The 15,000-nt window shown below is 44.4% G+C and overlaps 1 protein-coding gene across 1 annotated transcript in view; it reads right to left on the bottom strand.

Moving 5' to 3' along the window:
• The window catches only part of LOC122252166 (uncharacterized), a 343,505-nt gene that overhangs the window by 54,213 nt on the left and 274,292 nt on the right, over positions 1–15,000 (bottom strand). The window contains exons 7-8 of the mRNA XM_086553745.1: positions 2,372–2,469; positions 1,463–1,499 (exon numbers count right to left, since the gene is read on the bottom strand). Of these exons, the coding sequence (XP_086409871.1) occupies positions 1,463–1,499; positions 2,372–2,469 (135 nt within the window). The remainder of the gene's footprint in view (positions 1–1,462; positions 1,500–2,371; positions 2,470–15,000) is intronic.

Raw genomic sequence — 15,000 nt, 5'->3', positions numbered from 1 at the left:
CGGTGGACCAGCGAGTTCAACGTTATTTTATTTTATTTTATTTTATTTATTTATTATTTTTTATTATTATTATTATTTTTGCGAGTGAAATTCCGGTAGTAATTCGTTCACTTGGGATTCGTAATTTTGGGAATCTGAATGACTGGATGTTTCATTGATAGAGAATTTGTGTGAATAAATGCGGCGTTGGGATGCGAGATACATGCGCCATCGCCCCAGCATCTGCGCATCTTCCTGATTACATGCCCCCCCACCCCCCTCCCCATCCCCACTCCCTCACCCTGATCCCTCTCCAATCCGCTATCCCGCTGCAGCTTTAACCTGCTATCCTGCTACTCCCCGACCCAATCTCGCTACATCTTTGCCCCGCTACACACATCCTGTACCTTTTACGCTGCTATCCCGCTACACACACACTCGTTCCCCTTACTACCCCGCTCCACACACACACACATTTTACACCCCTCACCCTCTCCACACATAGGCACAGGCACAGACACATATTCCAGACACAGACACTCTAGACAGACAGACATACACACGCTACCACTCCACACATCCCCACCCCCACCACACACACACAGACTCCCCCCCCCCCCCCTCCATCCACTAATCCCAGTCCTTGGCATCCGCCTCCCCGCTGAAGACGAGCCACTGACAAGGCGCCGACAACGACTCTGGCGAGGCGGGTAGGCCGTGTCGTCGCGTCGGCCGGCGGTTGAGAGACGCCGCCAACCATCCCCCGACACGCGATACCGACATTATCGTAAGCGGCGTTAGCGCTCGGAGGTCTGTCTATCTGAGCCCGCGAGTGGAAAGTCTACTCTTAACCCTTTTTCTATTTGACTCCAATTTCTATCAATCAATCTATTTTTTTCAAGCCAATTTTTGTTAGATGAATCGTCATCATTCAGTTCTTTTTGGTTTGACACTTATTTTTTCCTTAAATCGAATTTTTATAACTTTCCATTTTTCCCGATCTCCCCCTCTTTTTCTATGTAATCAATTCATCTATTCACTCTTGATTTTTATCTGCCACTCACTTCGCTTTCAACCATTGTTCTATTTACTCATCTCTGTCTGCCACTCACCTCCATCCAGTCAATATCCACATTATTATTTTGCGTCTACCACCCATTCCTCTCTAATCAATTGTTCTATTCACACTCGCATAACCTGTACCCATTCTCCGCCAGCCCCCCCCTTCCCCTCCCCCCCAACCAATCTGTGCTAATCATCTGTTCACAATCTACGAGGAAGTCATTTTCTCCTTTTCTCTGCGCTACGGCCAGGATCGAGACCCGCCATTGTTGTGGGAAGCGAGTGCTCCATTAACATAAATTATGGACGGCTCTGGACTATTCTTCCCTTTACAGGAGAAATTCGGGGGTGACTTCACTAATACAACAAATGATCAATCGTTTTTTTTTTATGTTTTAAAGATACTGTTGATGTTACTCACAACTTTGAAGTTGTGTCTGGAGTCAACAAAAATCGCCCTAAAATAACAGCTTGTTCGACAGCTTTTAATATCAAAAGCTTGAGAGAGAGAGAGAGAGAGAGAGAGAGAGAGAGAGAGAGAGAGAGAGAGAGAGAGAGAGAGAGAGAGAGAGAGAGAGAGAGAGAATGCGAAGCAAAACATCCCCCAAAGCAGACACAGACAGACATTCAAAGAAGAAAAAATAAATGTTGCAAAATCCGGCAAACAAAAGAGCATCATTGCACACAACAACAGAGGGTGCCCGAGGTGGCAGTACCAAGGTCTCCCTCTTCAATACATTCCTTGCAAGATAACACCCTCGGCGATATCAAACTCTGCACCATCAACCTATTGCACGTCTGCTGCTGTTGCATGCATGTGTTTACTATATCATTTACCTGTTGTTAATATCGTAAATGCATTAGCAGTGATGTGAATTGTTAACAATACAACAAGTTCGGGTAATGGTAACAATAGGAGTAGGAACAGTAGTTAGCGTTGTTCTCTCACTACTAACAACAATAAACCTAACAACTGCAAAACAGAAAGTCAGAATACTAACGCTGATTTGACTATTTGTTTAGAGTAGTAGTAATAGTAATCAAAATTATGATTATAAAGATTAATAATAATGGTAACTATGGTAATGATAATAATAATAACCACGGGAAATAATCAAAATTACAACAAAAATAATAACGATAACCTTACTAAAATAATAATAATCACCATGATACCCCCCCCCTCCCTACGTTTATCACAAATACAATAGTAAAAACACCAGCACCAACAACACAGGAGCCCCAGTGTCGCCAGTGCCGCCAGACACCACGAGACAAAAGCAACAGAACAAAAAAGAAAACAAACAAAAAAACAAACAAAACTACTCACACTGGACCGCATAGGACCCCAGTTCCGCCGCCAGCTCCTGCGAGACGGGAAGACGACCCTGCAGGATGTCTTGCTTCACCTGCAGGAAGAACTGGTACCTGAAGGAGAGGGAGAGAGAGACAGAAATATTATTGGAAGTGACATTTGAAGGAGAGGCGTGAGAAAAATTCAAATGGATACTTTGAGTGTGATGAGTTCAGCTTTTTTTGTCCCCTGCATTTGTGCTTGTCCTTATATATTCATAGACGAGATACACGCATGCGTATCAACACACACACAGACACAGATACAGACACTAACACAAACACACACACACACACACACACACACACACACACACACACACACACACACACACACACACACACACACACACACACACACACACACACACACACACACACAAAGGGAAATGTTAGTTTCCTCTTAACATGAGAATCAAAAATAAATTTGATGCAGTTAGAAGCTGAAACTAAACCCAAAGGCCTTTTTTGGTCTAATGAGTTGCAATAAGGAGGTACAAGAGAATTAACAAGAATATCGTGACGTTATCAAAGATGTCGTCAGCGCTTTTAATAGCCTTTTATCGGGAAACACGCTTATACTTTTATTACCCGTCGCGATTGTTTCTTTAAAACAATGCATCAGCTCATGGCCACTGGTCAGACGCGCATGTCCGCACGCACTCACCCAACCACACCCACCATGCCATGCACGCCCTCCACTCACCTATCCTCACATGCAAATATATTTCATATTGAGTCATAAACACACACGTACTATATTTCACTCAATCCCCTTCCCTAGGCACATACACATGCTCATCATAAATAAACAACCACTCGCTTGCACGCACGCACGCACACACAGACAGAAGCACAGACGGAAACACAAGGACACAAGCACAGACAGACAGACAGACAGACAGACAGACAGACAGACACATGGAAATCACCTATAGTCACCATCTGTCCCATTTGTTAAGCACCACACACACCCGCACACCCGCGGACGCCCTCCACCGAAACAAAAGCCGCCCGCGCTAAACCGAGTCCTTCCCGAGACGCACACCAAGGGGACGGCCGAAAGGGTAGTTTAGCGGACCCGAACAACCAGTCCCCTTATCTCGTCCCATAAATAATAATAGGACAATTAAGGTAATTAATCCCGTGTCCAAAGGGTTAGGCGCGGCGATGATACACTGCCCAAACTACTATTTAAAAAAAAGAGAAAGAAAAAGAAAAAGAAAAAAAAAGAAGACTGGACGTCGCACCAACGAAAGAAATATCAACCCCTGAAGGGAGGTTTAACGAGGGAGGGGGAGGGAGGGGGTATGAGGGAGAGGGGGAGGGGGAGGGAGGGGGAAGGGGGAAGGGGGGGGGGCAAAGCGGTAGATAGGGGAGAGATAGGGGGTGGGGGGAGCACGAGAAGTGGAAGAGGGATATGGGAGGAGGGGAGAAGAGAAATAAGAAGAGGGGGAGAGGGGATGGGGAGGAAACCCTTCCGCGGTCAGTCCCTTCTCCCCCAGGGTGGAGGGCGGGGCAGCCATCCCCCCGACCCACCCCCTAGCCTAGATGCTTATCCTGACTAATAATTACATTTACTGCTCTTTTTTTCTAGGGCCGTTCCTCTACCGACCGGGGTCCCCTGGGGTCCCCTGGGGTCTCCTCCGGGACTCCCAGGGACCCCACGACACAATGTCCGTGTCCTGGGCCTCACGCCTCCCCATTCCGCGCTGCAATGGTGTCCTTGCAAAGAACTCGTTTTAAGTAGGAACATGATATAGTCGGGGAACACGTCGAGAGGTAATGCAACCAATACTCGGGTTTACTACATGACCGCTATTATGATATAATGAAGGACAGGAGAGAACGGTCAAAAAAGTTGGAAGAAATAATCGGGGGGGGGGGGGGTGAAAAAAATGAGAGAGGGAGGCGGAACACGGCAACGATAGTAATGATAATGTTCGTGCGATTATGACGAAGATGATGATGATGCATTACGATTAAAAACACGATAATGATGACAGTGCTACTAATGGCGATGAAACATTATATAACCTTAGACAAATAAAAACTAATTGCTTTTACGTTTTTCATCTTCATCTACAAATGAAAACCCAGAGACACTAAAAGCAGGATAAACAAACGTGAAAAAATATCAAAGAAAGGGAATACGAAACGAAGAAGAAAAAAGAGAAAAGGTTTCAAAAGAATAAAACAAAGACAAGAAAAGGATAATGAAGAGCTACTATAGAGTGGTAGAAAGAAAGAAAGAGAGAGAGAGTGAGAGAGAGAATATGAAGAGGAGAGACTAAGCACCATTGCCATCCTTCCCAAAACAGCGTCCAACAAAGAGAGTCCATTGTGACACATGTTGAGAAAAAAAATAAAATAAAAAATTCACAAAACTATGTAACTGACGCGATTTACTTAATTCTGATGAATACACATAAATCGAAACACGTTAATATTCATTCTCATTCATTCCCATTCATACTTTTCCAACAACATTACAGCTATCACCACCACAATCATCACCAATCCTTCCCATAGTTTCCAAAACACCCAACACCTCTCCTGGCTTATTTCCAAGTCCATCATCATTTTCACCACTTATCCCTCTTTTTTTTCCTCTCTCCCTCTCTACTTCTCTTGGTCGTAGCGCCAGTCACGCGGTTCTCCAATTTTGGTTCACTTTCCAGATACCTGCATGTACCTCACGCCCCCACACAAGGCGCCCACACACCAAAACCTTGTCTTGAGTTTCTTTTACTGCTGTTGTTGACACAGAACCTGATATTCACAAACATAACATGCATCTGGGCTTTTTTTTTATGCAGGCTCTCTTTATTTTGTCATTTATCTAGTGTGTGTGTTTTTTTTATGTATTTATTTATCTGTTGTTTTTTTCTGCTTTGTGTGCCTGTCTCCTTATTCTTACTTGTGATAACTATCTTTCTATTTCTTTTTTTCTCTCTCTTTCTTTGTTTATTCATTTTCTCTGAAACTAAACCCAAAGGCCTTTTTTGGTCTAATGAGTTGCAATAAGGAGGTACAAGAGAATTAACAAGAATATCGTGACGTTATCAAAGATGTCGTCAGCGCTTTTAATAGCCTTTTATCGGGAAACACGCTTATACTTTTATTACCCGTCGCGATTGTTTCTTTAAAACAATGCATCAGCTCATGGCCACTGGTCAGACGCGCATGTCCGCACGCACTCACCCAACCACACCCACCATGCCATGCACTCCCTCCACTCACCTATTCTCACATGCAAATATATTTCATATTGAGTCATAAACACACACGCACTATTATTCACTCAATCCCCTTCCCTAGGCACATACACAAATGCTCATCATAAATAAACAACCACTCGTTCGCACGCACATACAGACACAAGCACAGACGCAAACACAGGGACACAAGCACAGGCAGACACAGACAGACAGACAGACAGACAGAGAGACAGAGACAGAGACAGAGACAGAGACAGAGACAGAGACAGAGACAGAGACAGAGACAGAGACAGAGACAGAGACAGAGACAGAGACAGAGACAGAGACAGAGACAGAGTCAGAGACAGAGACAGAGACAGAGACAGAGACAGAGACAGAGACAGAGACAGAGACAGAGACAGAGACAGAGACAGAGACAGAGACAGAGACAGAGACAGAGACAGAGACAGAGACAGAGACAGAGACAGAGACAGAGACAGACAGACAGACAGACAGACACACAGACACATGGAAATCACCTATAGTCACCATCTGTCCCATTTGTTAAGCACAGCACCCACCCGCACACCCGCGGACGCCCTCCACCGAAACAAAAGCCGCCCGCGCTAAACCGAGTCCTTCCCGAGACGCGCACCAAGGGGACGGCCGAAAGGGTAGTTTAGCGGACCCGAACAACCAGTCCCCTTATCTCGTCCCATAAATAATAATAGGACAATTAAGGTAATTAATCCCGTGTCCAAAGGGTTAGGCGCGGCGATGATACACTGCCCAAACTACTATTTAAAAAAAGAGAAAGAAAAAGAAAAAGAAAAAAAAAAAGACTGGACGTCGCACCAACGAAAGAAATATCAACCCCTGAAGGGAGGTTTAACGAGGGAGGGGGAGGGAGGGGATATGAGGGAGAGGGAGAGGGGGAGGGAGGGGATCGGGCGAAGGGGGAAGGGAGGGGGCTTGCGGGAAGGGGGAAGGGGGGGGGGCAGAGTGGTAGATAGGGGAGAGATAGGGGGTGGGGGGAGCACGAGTAGTGGAAGAGGAATATGGGAGGAGGGGAGAAGAGAAATAAGAAGAGGGGGAGAGGGGATGGGGAGGAAACCCTTCCGCGGTCAGTCCCTTCTCCCCCAGGGTGGAGGGCGGGGCAGCCATCCCCCCGACCCACCCCCTAGCCTAGATGCTTATCCTGACTAATAATTACATTTACTGCTCTTTTTTTCTAGGGCCGTTCCTCTACCGACCGGGGTCCCCTGGGGTCCCCTGGGGTCTCCTCCGGGACTCCCAGGGACCCCACGACACAATGTCCGTGTCCTGGGCCTCACGCCTCCCCATTCCACGCTGCAATGGTGTCCTTGCAAAGAACTCGTTTTAAGTAGAAATGAAGGGGAAAAAGTCGAGTGTAATCGCAAAATACACGGTTACTACATGACCGCTATTATGATATAATGAAGGACAGGAGAGAACGGTCAAAAAAGTTGGAAGAAATAATCGGGGGGGGGGGGGGGGAAAAAAATGAGAGAGGGAGGCGGAACACGGCAACGATAGTAATGATAATGTTCGTGCGATTATGACGAAGATGATGATGATGCATTACGATTAAAAACACGATAATGCTGATAGTGCTACTAATGGCGATGAAACATTATATAACCTTAGACAAATAAAACTAATTGCTTTTACGTTTTTCATCTTCATCTACAAATGAAAACCCAGAGACACTAAAAGCAGGATAAACAAACGTGAAAAAATATCAAAGAAAGGGAATACGAAACGAAGAAGAAAAAATAGAAAAGGTTTCAAAAGAATAAAACAAAGACAAGGAAAGGATAATGAAGAGCTACTATAGAGTGGTAGAAAGAAAGAGAAAGAGAAAGAGAAAGAGAGAGAGAGAGAATATGAAGAGGAGAGACTAAGCACCCTTGCCATCCTTCCCAAAACAGTGTCCAACAAAGAGTCCATTGTGACAAATGTTGAGAAAAAAAAAGAACAAGTTCACAAAACTATGTAATTGATACGATTTACTTAATTCTGATGAATACACATAAATCGAAACACGTTAATATTCATTCCTATTCCTTCTCATTCATACTTTTCCAACAACATTACAACTATCACCACCACAATCATCACCAATCCTTCCCATAGAGGTTCCAAAACATCCAACACCTCTCCTGGCTTATTTCCAAGTCCATCATCATTTTCACCACTTATCCCTCTTTTTTTTTTTCCTCTCTTCCTCTCTACTTCTCTTGGTCGTAGCGCCAGTCACGCGGTTCTCCAATTTTGGTTCACTTTCCAGATACCTGCATGTACCTCACGCCCCCACACAAGGCGCCCACACACCAAAACCTTGTCTTGAGTTTCTTTTACTGCTGTTGTTGACACAGAACCTGATATTCACAAACATAACATGCATCTGGGCTTTTTTTTTATGCAGACTCTCTTTATTTTGTCATTTATCTAGTGTGTGTGTTTTTTTTTCTTATTTATTTATTTATCTGTTGTTTTTTTCTGCTTTGTGTGCCTGTCTCCTTATTCTAACTTGTGATAATGATCTTTTTATTTTTTTTTTTCTCTCTTGGTTTATTCATTTTCTCTCCCTCCCTCTCTCTATCTTCTTCATTTCTCTCCCGGTACACCCCTCTCTGCATTCTATCTCTCTCTCTCCTCTCGATCTTCACACACACACACACACACACACGCGCACACACATACACACACACACAGAGGCAAATAAACAAATAAACACTCCCACATACGCATGCATACATATATGCACACGCACACACTGCCCGGAAATGCCCTCTGTCGCTCGCTGAGCCCCGAGGCAGGTGGCGGGGAACACCCACGTACTGGAATACTCCATCACTCGCGTCAATGTTAAGTGCTCATTTTCTATCATTCATTCTTCTTGGACTCATTTCCCATAGCATCATCTATATATCTATCTATCTATCCATCTATTTATTCATCTATCTATCTAAATCCAAATGTCTATTTTTGTATATTTTATTTTTCATTTATCTATTTATCTCTTTTTTTATCCTTCCCATCATTTATTCATTATTGTTACCCATACACCTGCAACTATCATACGCAATAAAAATGTCAATTCACCCGTTTTTCCCCCCTGAGGGGCGGCGATCAATTGCCATCTTCAACATTTCGCAACACCGTCAACATGACTTTATCTGACCAAATCAGAATGCTGGTAGACACGACAAGCCATTCATATCTAAGACAGATCAGAACTTGAAAAGGTCACCGTATAGATGAAAAAAGTGAATATAAACTTAAACACGGAAAGGTATAGCCAAAAGAAAAGAAAATACAAGCAAGGTGCAGCCAAAATTGGGCAAGATACAGTAAACAAAAAATAAAAAAAAATCAAGGTACGACCCAAACGGACAAGGTACAGCCGAAAATATAACAGGTCGATGCACAGGCTCTAAAAAGGTCAAGGCGCAGACGACGACAGGTCAGGGTGCAGGATGTGGCAGGCTGCAGCAACATGTGGGTCAAGTAACATCAACACGTCCTAGTTCCCACGCACCGGCCTGCCCGTGGGCGCCCGGGCGTGGTCATGGGCTTGGGTGGGCGTGCATAGGACCCGAGTCTAGTGCGGGCGGCGTGCTTAGATGTCGTAAGGTGAGCAGACGTGGGCGGGATACGGAGTGAATAAATGAAGGCAAAACGAAAAAGCGAAAACAGGAAGGGGGAGGAACAGAGACCTGGATAGAGCCAACGAGAGAAAGAAAGTCGACAGCTATGATTAAAGATAATAAATGGATCCAGAGCAGAGCCATAAAATGGGGGGGAGAAAGAGAGAGAAAGAAAGAGAGAGAGAGAGAGAGAGAGAGAGAGAGAGAGAGAGAGAGAGAGAGAGAGAGAGAGAGAGAGAGAGAGAGAGAGAGAGAGAGAGAGAGAGAGAGAGAGAGAGAGAGAGAGAGAGAAGGAGAGGGAGAAGAGAGAGAGAGAGAAGGAGAGAGAGAAGAGAGAGGGAGAGAAGGAGAGAGAGAGAGAGAGAGAGAGAGAGAGAGAGAGAGGAGAGAGAGAGAGAGAGGGAGAGGAAGAGGGAGAGGGAGAGGGAGAGGGAGAGGGAGAGGGAGAGAGAGAGAGAGAGAGAGAGAGAGAGAGAGAGAGAGAGAGAGGAGAGGGGAGAGAGAGGAGAGAGGAGAGAGGAGAGGGGGAAGAGGGGAGAGGGGAGAGAGAGGGAGAGGGAGAGAGAGGGAGAGAGAGAAAGGGAGGGAGGGAGGGAAGGAGGGAGAGAGATAGATAGAGAAAGGGAGGGAGGGAGAGATAATAGCTTTCAAGGAAAAAAAAAACATATACAACGGAAAGCCACGACAAAACAAAGCATGTAGCAGAGAAATATAGATAGAAAACAGATGGAACAATGCGTGAGGAGAAAGAGAAGAGTGAGGAGGCTGGAGAAGGAGAGAGGGGGAGGAGGAGGAAGAGAAAAGGGGTGGAGAGAATGTGGAGAAGGAGAAGGAGGAGAGAGAGGCGGAGAAGGAGAAGGAGGGGGAGGAGGAGGAGAAGGAAGAGGAGGAGGGAAGAACAAGGTAAGCAAGGAAGGAAGATGAAGACAACAGAATGAAGATATACATTATGCAGGTCAGGGCCCCATCTCCAGCATCTCTTTAGTCCTTCAGGGAAAGAAAGGGGGAGGGGGCAGGGAGGGGATGCTTTGTGGTACTGACTTTGGTGAGTAGAGAGCGCGAGATAAAAGGAGGAAGGTGGGAAAAGAGGGATTTAAAAAAACAAGGAAAGACTGAGAAAATTGTTAGGGTGACAGAGGCAAGTTGGGAAAGAATAAAAGGATTAAAAAGAAAATGAGGATAGGATAAGAAAAGGATTAATAAGAGAAAACCCGTGAATGACATTATTCCCTGTTTCTGTCATCTGTGCTTGTCCACCTATCCGTCTGTCTGTGTCTTCCTCTCTCCTTCCTACAAAACCCCCTCCCCCCTTTTTAGTATGGACCAACTGACCATCACCCCCCACTCTCCTAACCCCCCATACCCCCACCCCCATGCCACCAAGGCCTGACAGGTTTAGCAACGCATAAACACGTCAAACTTTGTTGGTTTTGGCTTAATTTTATTGGCCCGTTGACGCGTCTCTGTCATAAAACTGACACTAGATACAGGAACATGCGGAGGTTCCACCCTGTTGAAGACTGAGGGGGGTAGGGGGGGGAGGGGGTAGAAGAGCGAGGGATAGAACAGGGGGTAGAGGAGCGAGGGATAGAAAAGGGAGGGGAGGAGGGCGAGGGAGGGAGGGACGGAGGGAGGGTGTAAGACGACGGAGATGGAGGGGGAGGGGTTGAATGAGGAGGTGGGAGGGAGGGGGGGAGTATAATCTACAGCTACCTAAAGAACTTCGCAACAAACGGATATGCTAACTCCATGCAAATCCAGCGTCGGTGCCTTTAGGACAGTCAAGTCAGCATCCGGTGTGAACATGATGCATTGGCGGGGAGATGAAGGGGGGGAGATGAAGGAAAGGGGAGGGGGTAGGGGAAAGAGGAGATGGAGGGGAGGGGGAAGAGGAGTAGAAAGAGGAGGAGGAGGAGAATTAGAAAGAGGAGGAGGAGGGGGAGGAAGAGGGGGAGGGGGAGGAAGAAGAGGAGGAGGTGGAAGAGGAGGAGGAGAAGAACAAGAACAAAGAACAAGAACAAGAACAAGACGAAGAAGACGAAGGAAGATGAGAATGAGATGAGTAGGAGGATTATATAGCATTGCCCCCCCCCCTTTCCACCCCCAAAGCGTGCCCTCGGGTCTATAGTGTGGATTGAGGTATCGCTGGGGGTCAGGATGCAAACATGTGCTGGTATGCATGCAAAGTTACGAGCATATTCTCTCTCTCTCTCTCTCTCTCTCTCTCTCTCTCTCTCTCTCTAATATATATTATATATATATATATATATATATATATAATATATATATATATATATATATATATATATATATAATATATATAATATAAATATATACAGATATATATATATATATATATATATATATATATATATATTTTATATTATATATATATATATATATTAATATACATACATACATATATATATATATATATATATATATTATATATATAATATATATATATAATATTATATATATATAAATATTAAATATTATATAATATATATAAATATATTATATATATATTTATATATATATTATATATAATTATATATATATATATATATATATATTATATATAGGTATATCTTTGTGTGTGTGTGTGTATGTGTGTGTGTGTGTGTGTGTGTGTGTGTGTGTGTGTGTGTGTGTGTGTGTGTGTGTGTGTGTGTGTGTGTGTGTGTGTGTGTGTGTGTGTGTGTGTGTGTGTGTGTGTGTGTGTGTATGTATGAGTGAGAAAAAGAGAGAGAAAGAGAGAGAGGGGGGAGGGGGCAGATAAGGAGATATGATAAGAACAAGCACAAGTCTGATTACATGCGTATGCGTATCCGTAAATGGGATGCATATGTCAGTGCGCGCGTGTGTGTATGCGTTAGTACGTGTGTGTGACCTGTGCCTGCTCTGCCCCGCGCCATCTGTCATGACCCGCGCAACTTTTTTCGCTCCACCCACCCGGGCTCCGACCAGTAGCAACACTGCAGGACCACTCGGAGCAACGACCACGGAGATACGACTCCCCTAGGACGACCCCAGGTTTGCACAACGCACCACGACGCAGGATCCTAAAGCCACGACTAGAAGAGACGACCTGTAGAATTCGTATAATCTAAACCTCAACTTCGCCAACAATACGCAACCGATACACTCGCGCTCAACGTTGCAAAGCTACAATAGGACTGCAACTACAGCCTCCTCTGCCACAACTAGAACGACTACAATTACTGCTACGACCGCAACTACAACTGGCATCTCTTAACGGTACAGCGAGACCGTGCTGTTGCAATGGAGCAATCTGCGTCCTCGACTGGAATATAAGGAATGTTGATGCGACTATTTCATAAAGGAATAGGAGAACAGAAATATCATTAACGTGAATTTTAAAAGATTCACATAGGTATTACTGATGTTATTATTATCTTGATTATTATTATTATTACTATTGTTGTTGTTATGGTTGCTGTTGCTACTTCTGTCGTTGTATTGCTATCAGTATTAATATAGCTTCATCATCTTCGTTGCTATCACTATATCATAATCCTAAGTGATTGTAACAATAATAATAATAAAAAATATATAATTTAAATATGCAAGCACATACAAGATTAAACTAAGAAATGGAGAAATACGAAATCTCTGCCTTGGACACGGAGAACGAGAGTGAGAGAGAGAGAGAGAGAGAGAGAGAGAGAGAGAGAGAGAGAGAGAGAGAGAGAGAGAGAGAGAGAGAGAGAGAGAGAGAGAGAGAGAGAGAGAATGTGTGTGTATTCGCAATATTAAATGAATTCCTTTAGTTATTACTCATTTCAGAGACGCAACCATGTGTCATCATTTCCCCGTGCAAAAAAACAACAACAAAAAAAACATACACATACGTATTTTCCCATGTGTAAATGTATACACACAATCAGAAAGAAGAAAAACACATACAAAAAAGGAGCTTGTGCAAGTTATTCCTGTTACACACAACAGCAAGTTATGCGGACGTACCAGGCTAGACAGGGATCTCACCACGCAACATGGTCGACCCGCATGGAAAGCCCCGTCCGACATGTTCCATGTTGGAGCCTCTCCTGCCACCAATTTACTAGTAGTAGTAGTACTCGCGGTGGTAAAATAGTAGTACTATTGGTACTATCATTATCAGTAGCGGTGGTGGTGACAGTAGTAGTAGTAGTAGTAGTAGTAGTAGTAAGTAGTAATAGTAGTAGTAGTAATAATAGAAGTAGTAGTAGTAGTAGTAATAGTAGTAGTAGTAATAGTAGTAGTAGTAGTAAGAGCAGCAGTAGCAGTAGAAGTAGTAATTATTGTTTTCATCATTGTAATTACGATTATTCATGTTTTGAGTTTTGCATCCTGAAAAATATTCAACCCAATGAATAAGCGAAATGCAGACGACGAGGCGTGACCGCACTCCGCCGAAATGCGCATTCTAACACGACCCACTGCGAGACAAAATATCGTTACGAAGCACATAGTTGAGGGCAGCAACGCGCGCGGCCGCCCTGTATCTGTCACACGCACACGCTCGTCACGGCGGCCTCCACAGACCTCCCCGAGCGATCGCCATACCAGATGCTGTCAAGACTCGTTAACCAAACCATTCTAAGGCCCACCAAGTCCGGCATAGATTAAAGGGGTATTTGCAAACTCATCACTTTTATCACCTCTCGATACCAACCATGCGTGGGGGGGTTGGCGGCGTGTAGAAAACGGATCCGGGTTGGATGCGCCTTCAGGGGGGGGGGGGGACTCTCGTAATGAGGGACTGCAGCCGCTCTTTGCTAGGAGATAGCCATCATTTGGAAAATACCTCGGTCATAGACGCGACTGCGAAGGATAATCGAAAAAAAAACGAAGGACACTGATGCAAAAGATATCTTCTTGTAGAAAATATATACAAAACCGTATGCGATGTATTGTAAAAATAATATTTGAGAGGCATTTGAAATGTTCCATCTCATCATAATAATAAGAACAAAGCATAAGAGCTCTCTATACCAAAGCCATTATTCGCACGTTTACTTCAACAAGCTCTGTCCACGCACTGCCGAGGGAGGTGAGCAAGGACAGTCTCGCAGACGCGCAAATTAAGAAGCGAGTCGCCGTTTCGTGATCCCATGAAATTGGATTTAGGGTCGAAGTTCATAAGAAATTGATATTCTCACGACTGACCACCCTCCTCCGACCTTAGAAAATGACCCCCTAAATCCCTAAGTACAGGGCTCCCAGAGAGACTCCAGTGCGGCGGCATTTCCTAGGTCGTCTAAGAACCCGTGCTTCCTTTGAAACCTCGAGGCTTTATATATAAATCGAAACCGTATATAGAGAAAAGCGAATTCCAAGTGGAGTTTCAGGTTGCTTGCTTAAAGTGGTGGCATTCGAAGTAGCTTCTCGTGATGATGTCATCCAATTCAATTCCAAATGTTTTATTCTATGTGTTAAGATGTCAAACTCTATCAAGTGGGCTTCCAAGTGGACTTTCAAGAGGCGGTATCACTAACACTCAACACACCCAAAGAACTACAAGTAATTCTGTTTCTTCAAAGTTCCAAGTGGTAACACGAAGGGTGTCTCTCGACCTACAAAACGGATAATCAAATCTTTTAGGAGGCCTCCTTGCCAGAATTCTAAAGTCGGTAGCCCTTCTCTGAATCCGGAAGGGGAAAACACTCTCCTGAATTCTTAATTAGGAGTTATATATCTTTCTAACCCATAAGAGGAAAGGCTCG

Source organism: Penaeus japonicus, unplaced genomic scaffold (assembly GCF_977035675.1).
Source record: "Penaeus japonicus unplaced genomic scaffold, GWHDUDI00000001_assembly GWHDUDI00000028, whole genome shotgun sequence".
Taxonomy (NCBI): Eukaryota; Metazoa; Arthropoda; class Malacostraca; order Decapoda; family Penaeidae; genus Penaeus; species Penaeus japonicus.
The sequence above is the reverse complement of the archived record's forward strand: the minus strand, read 5'-3'. Positions and strand labels throughout refer to the sequence as shown.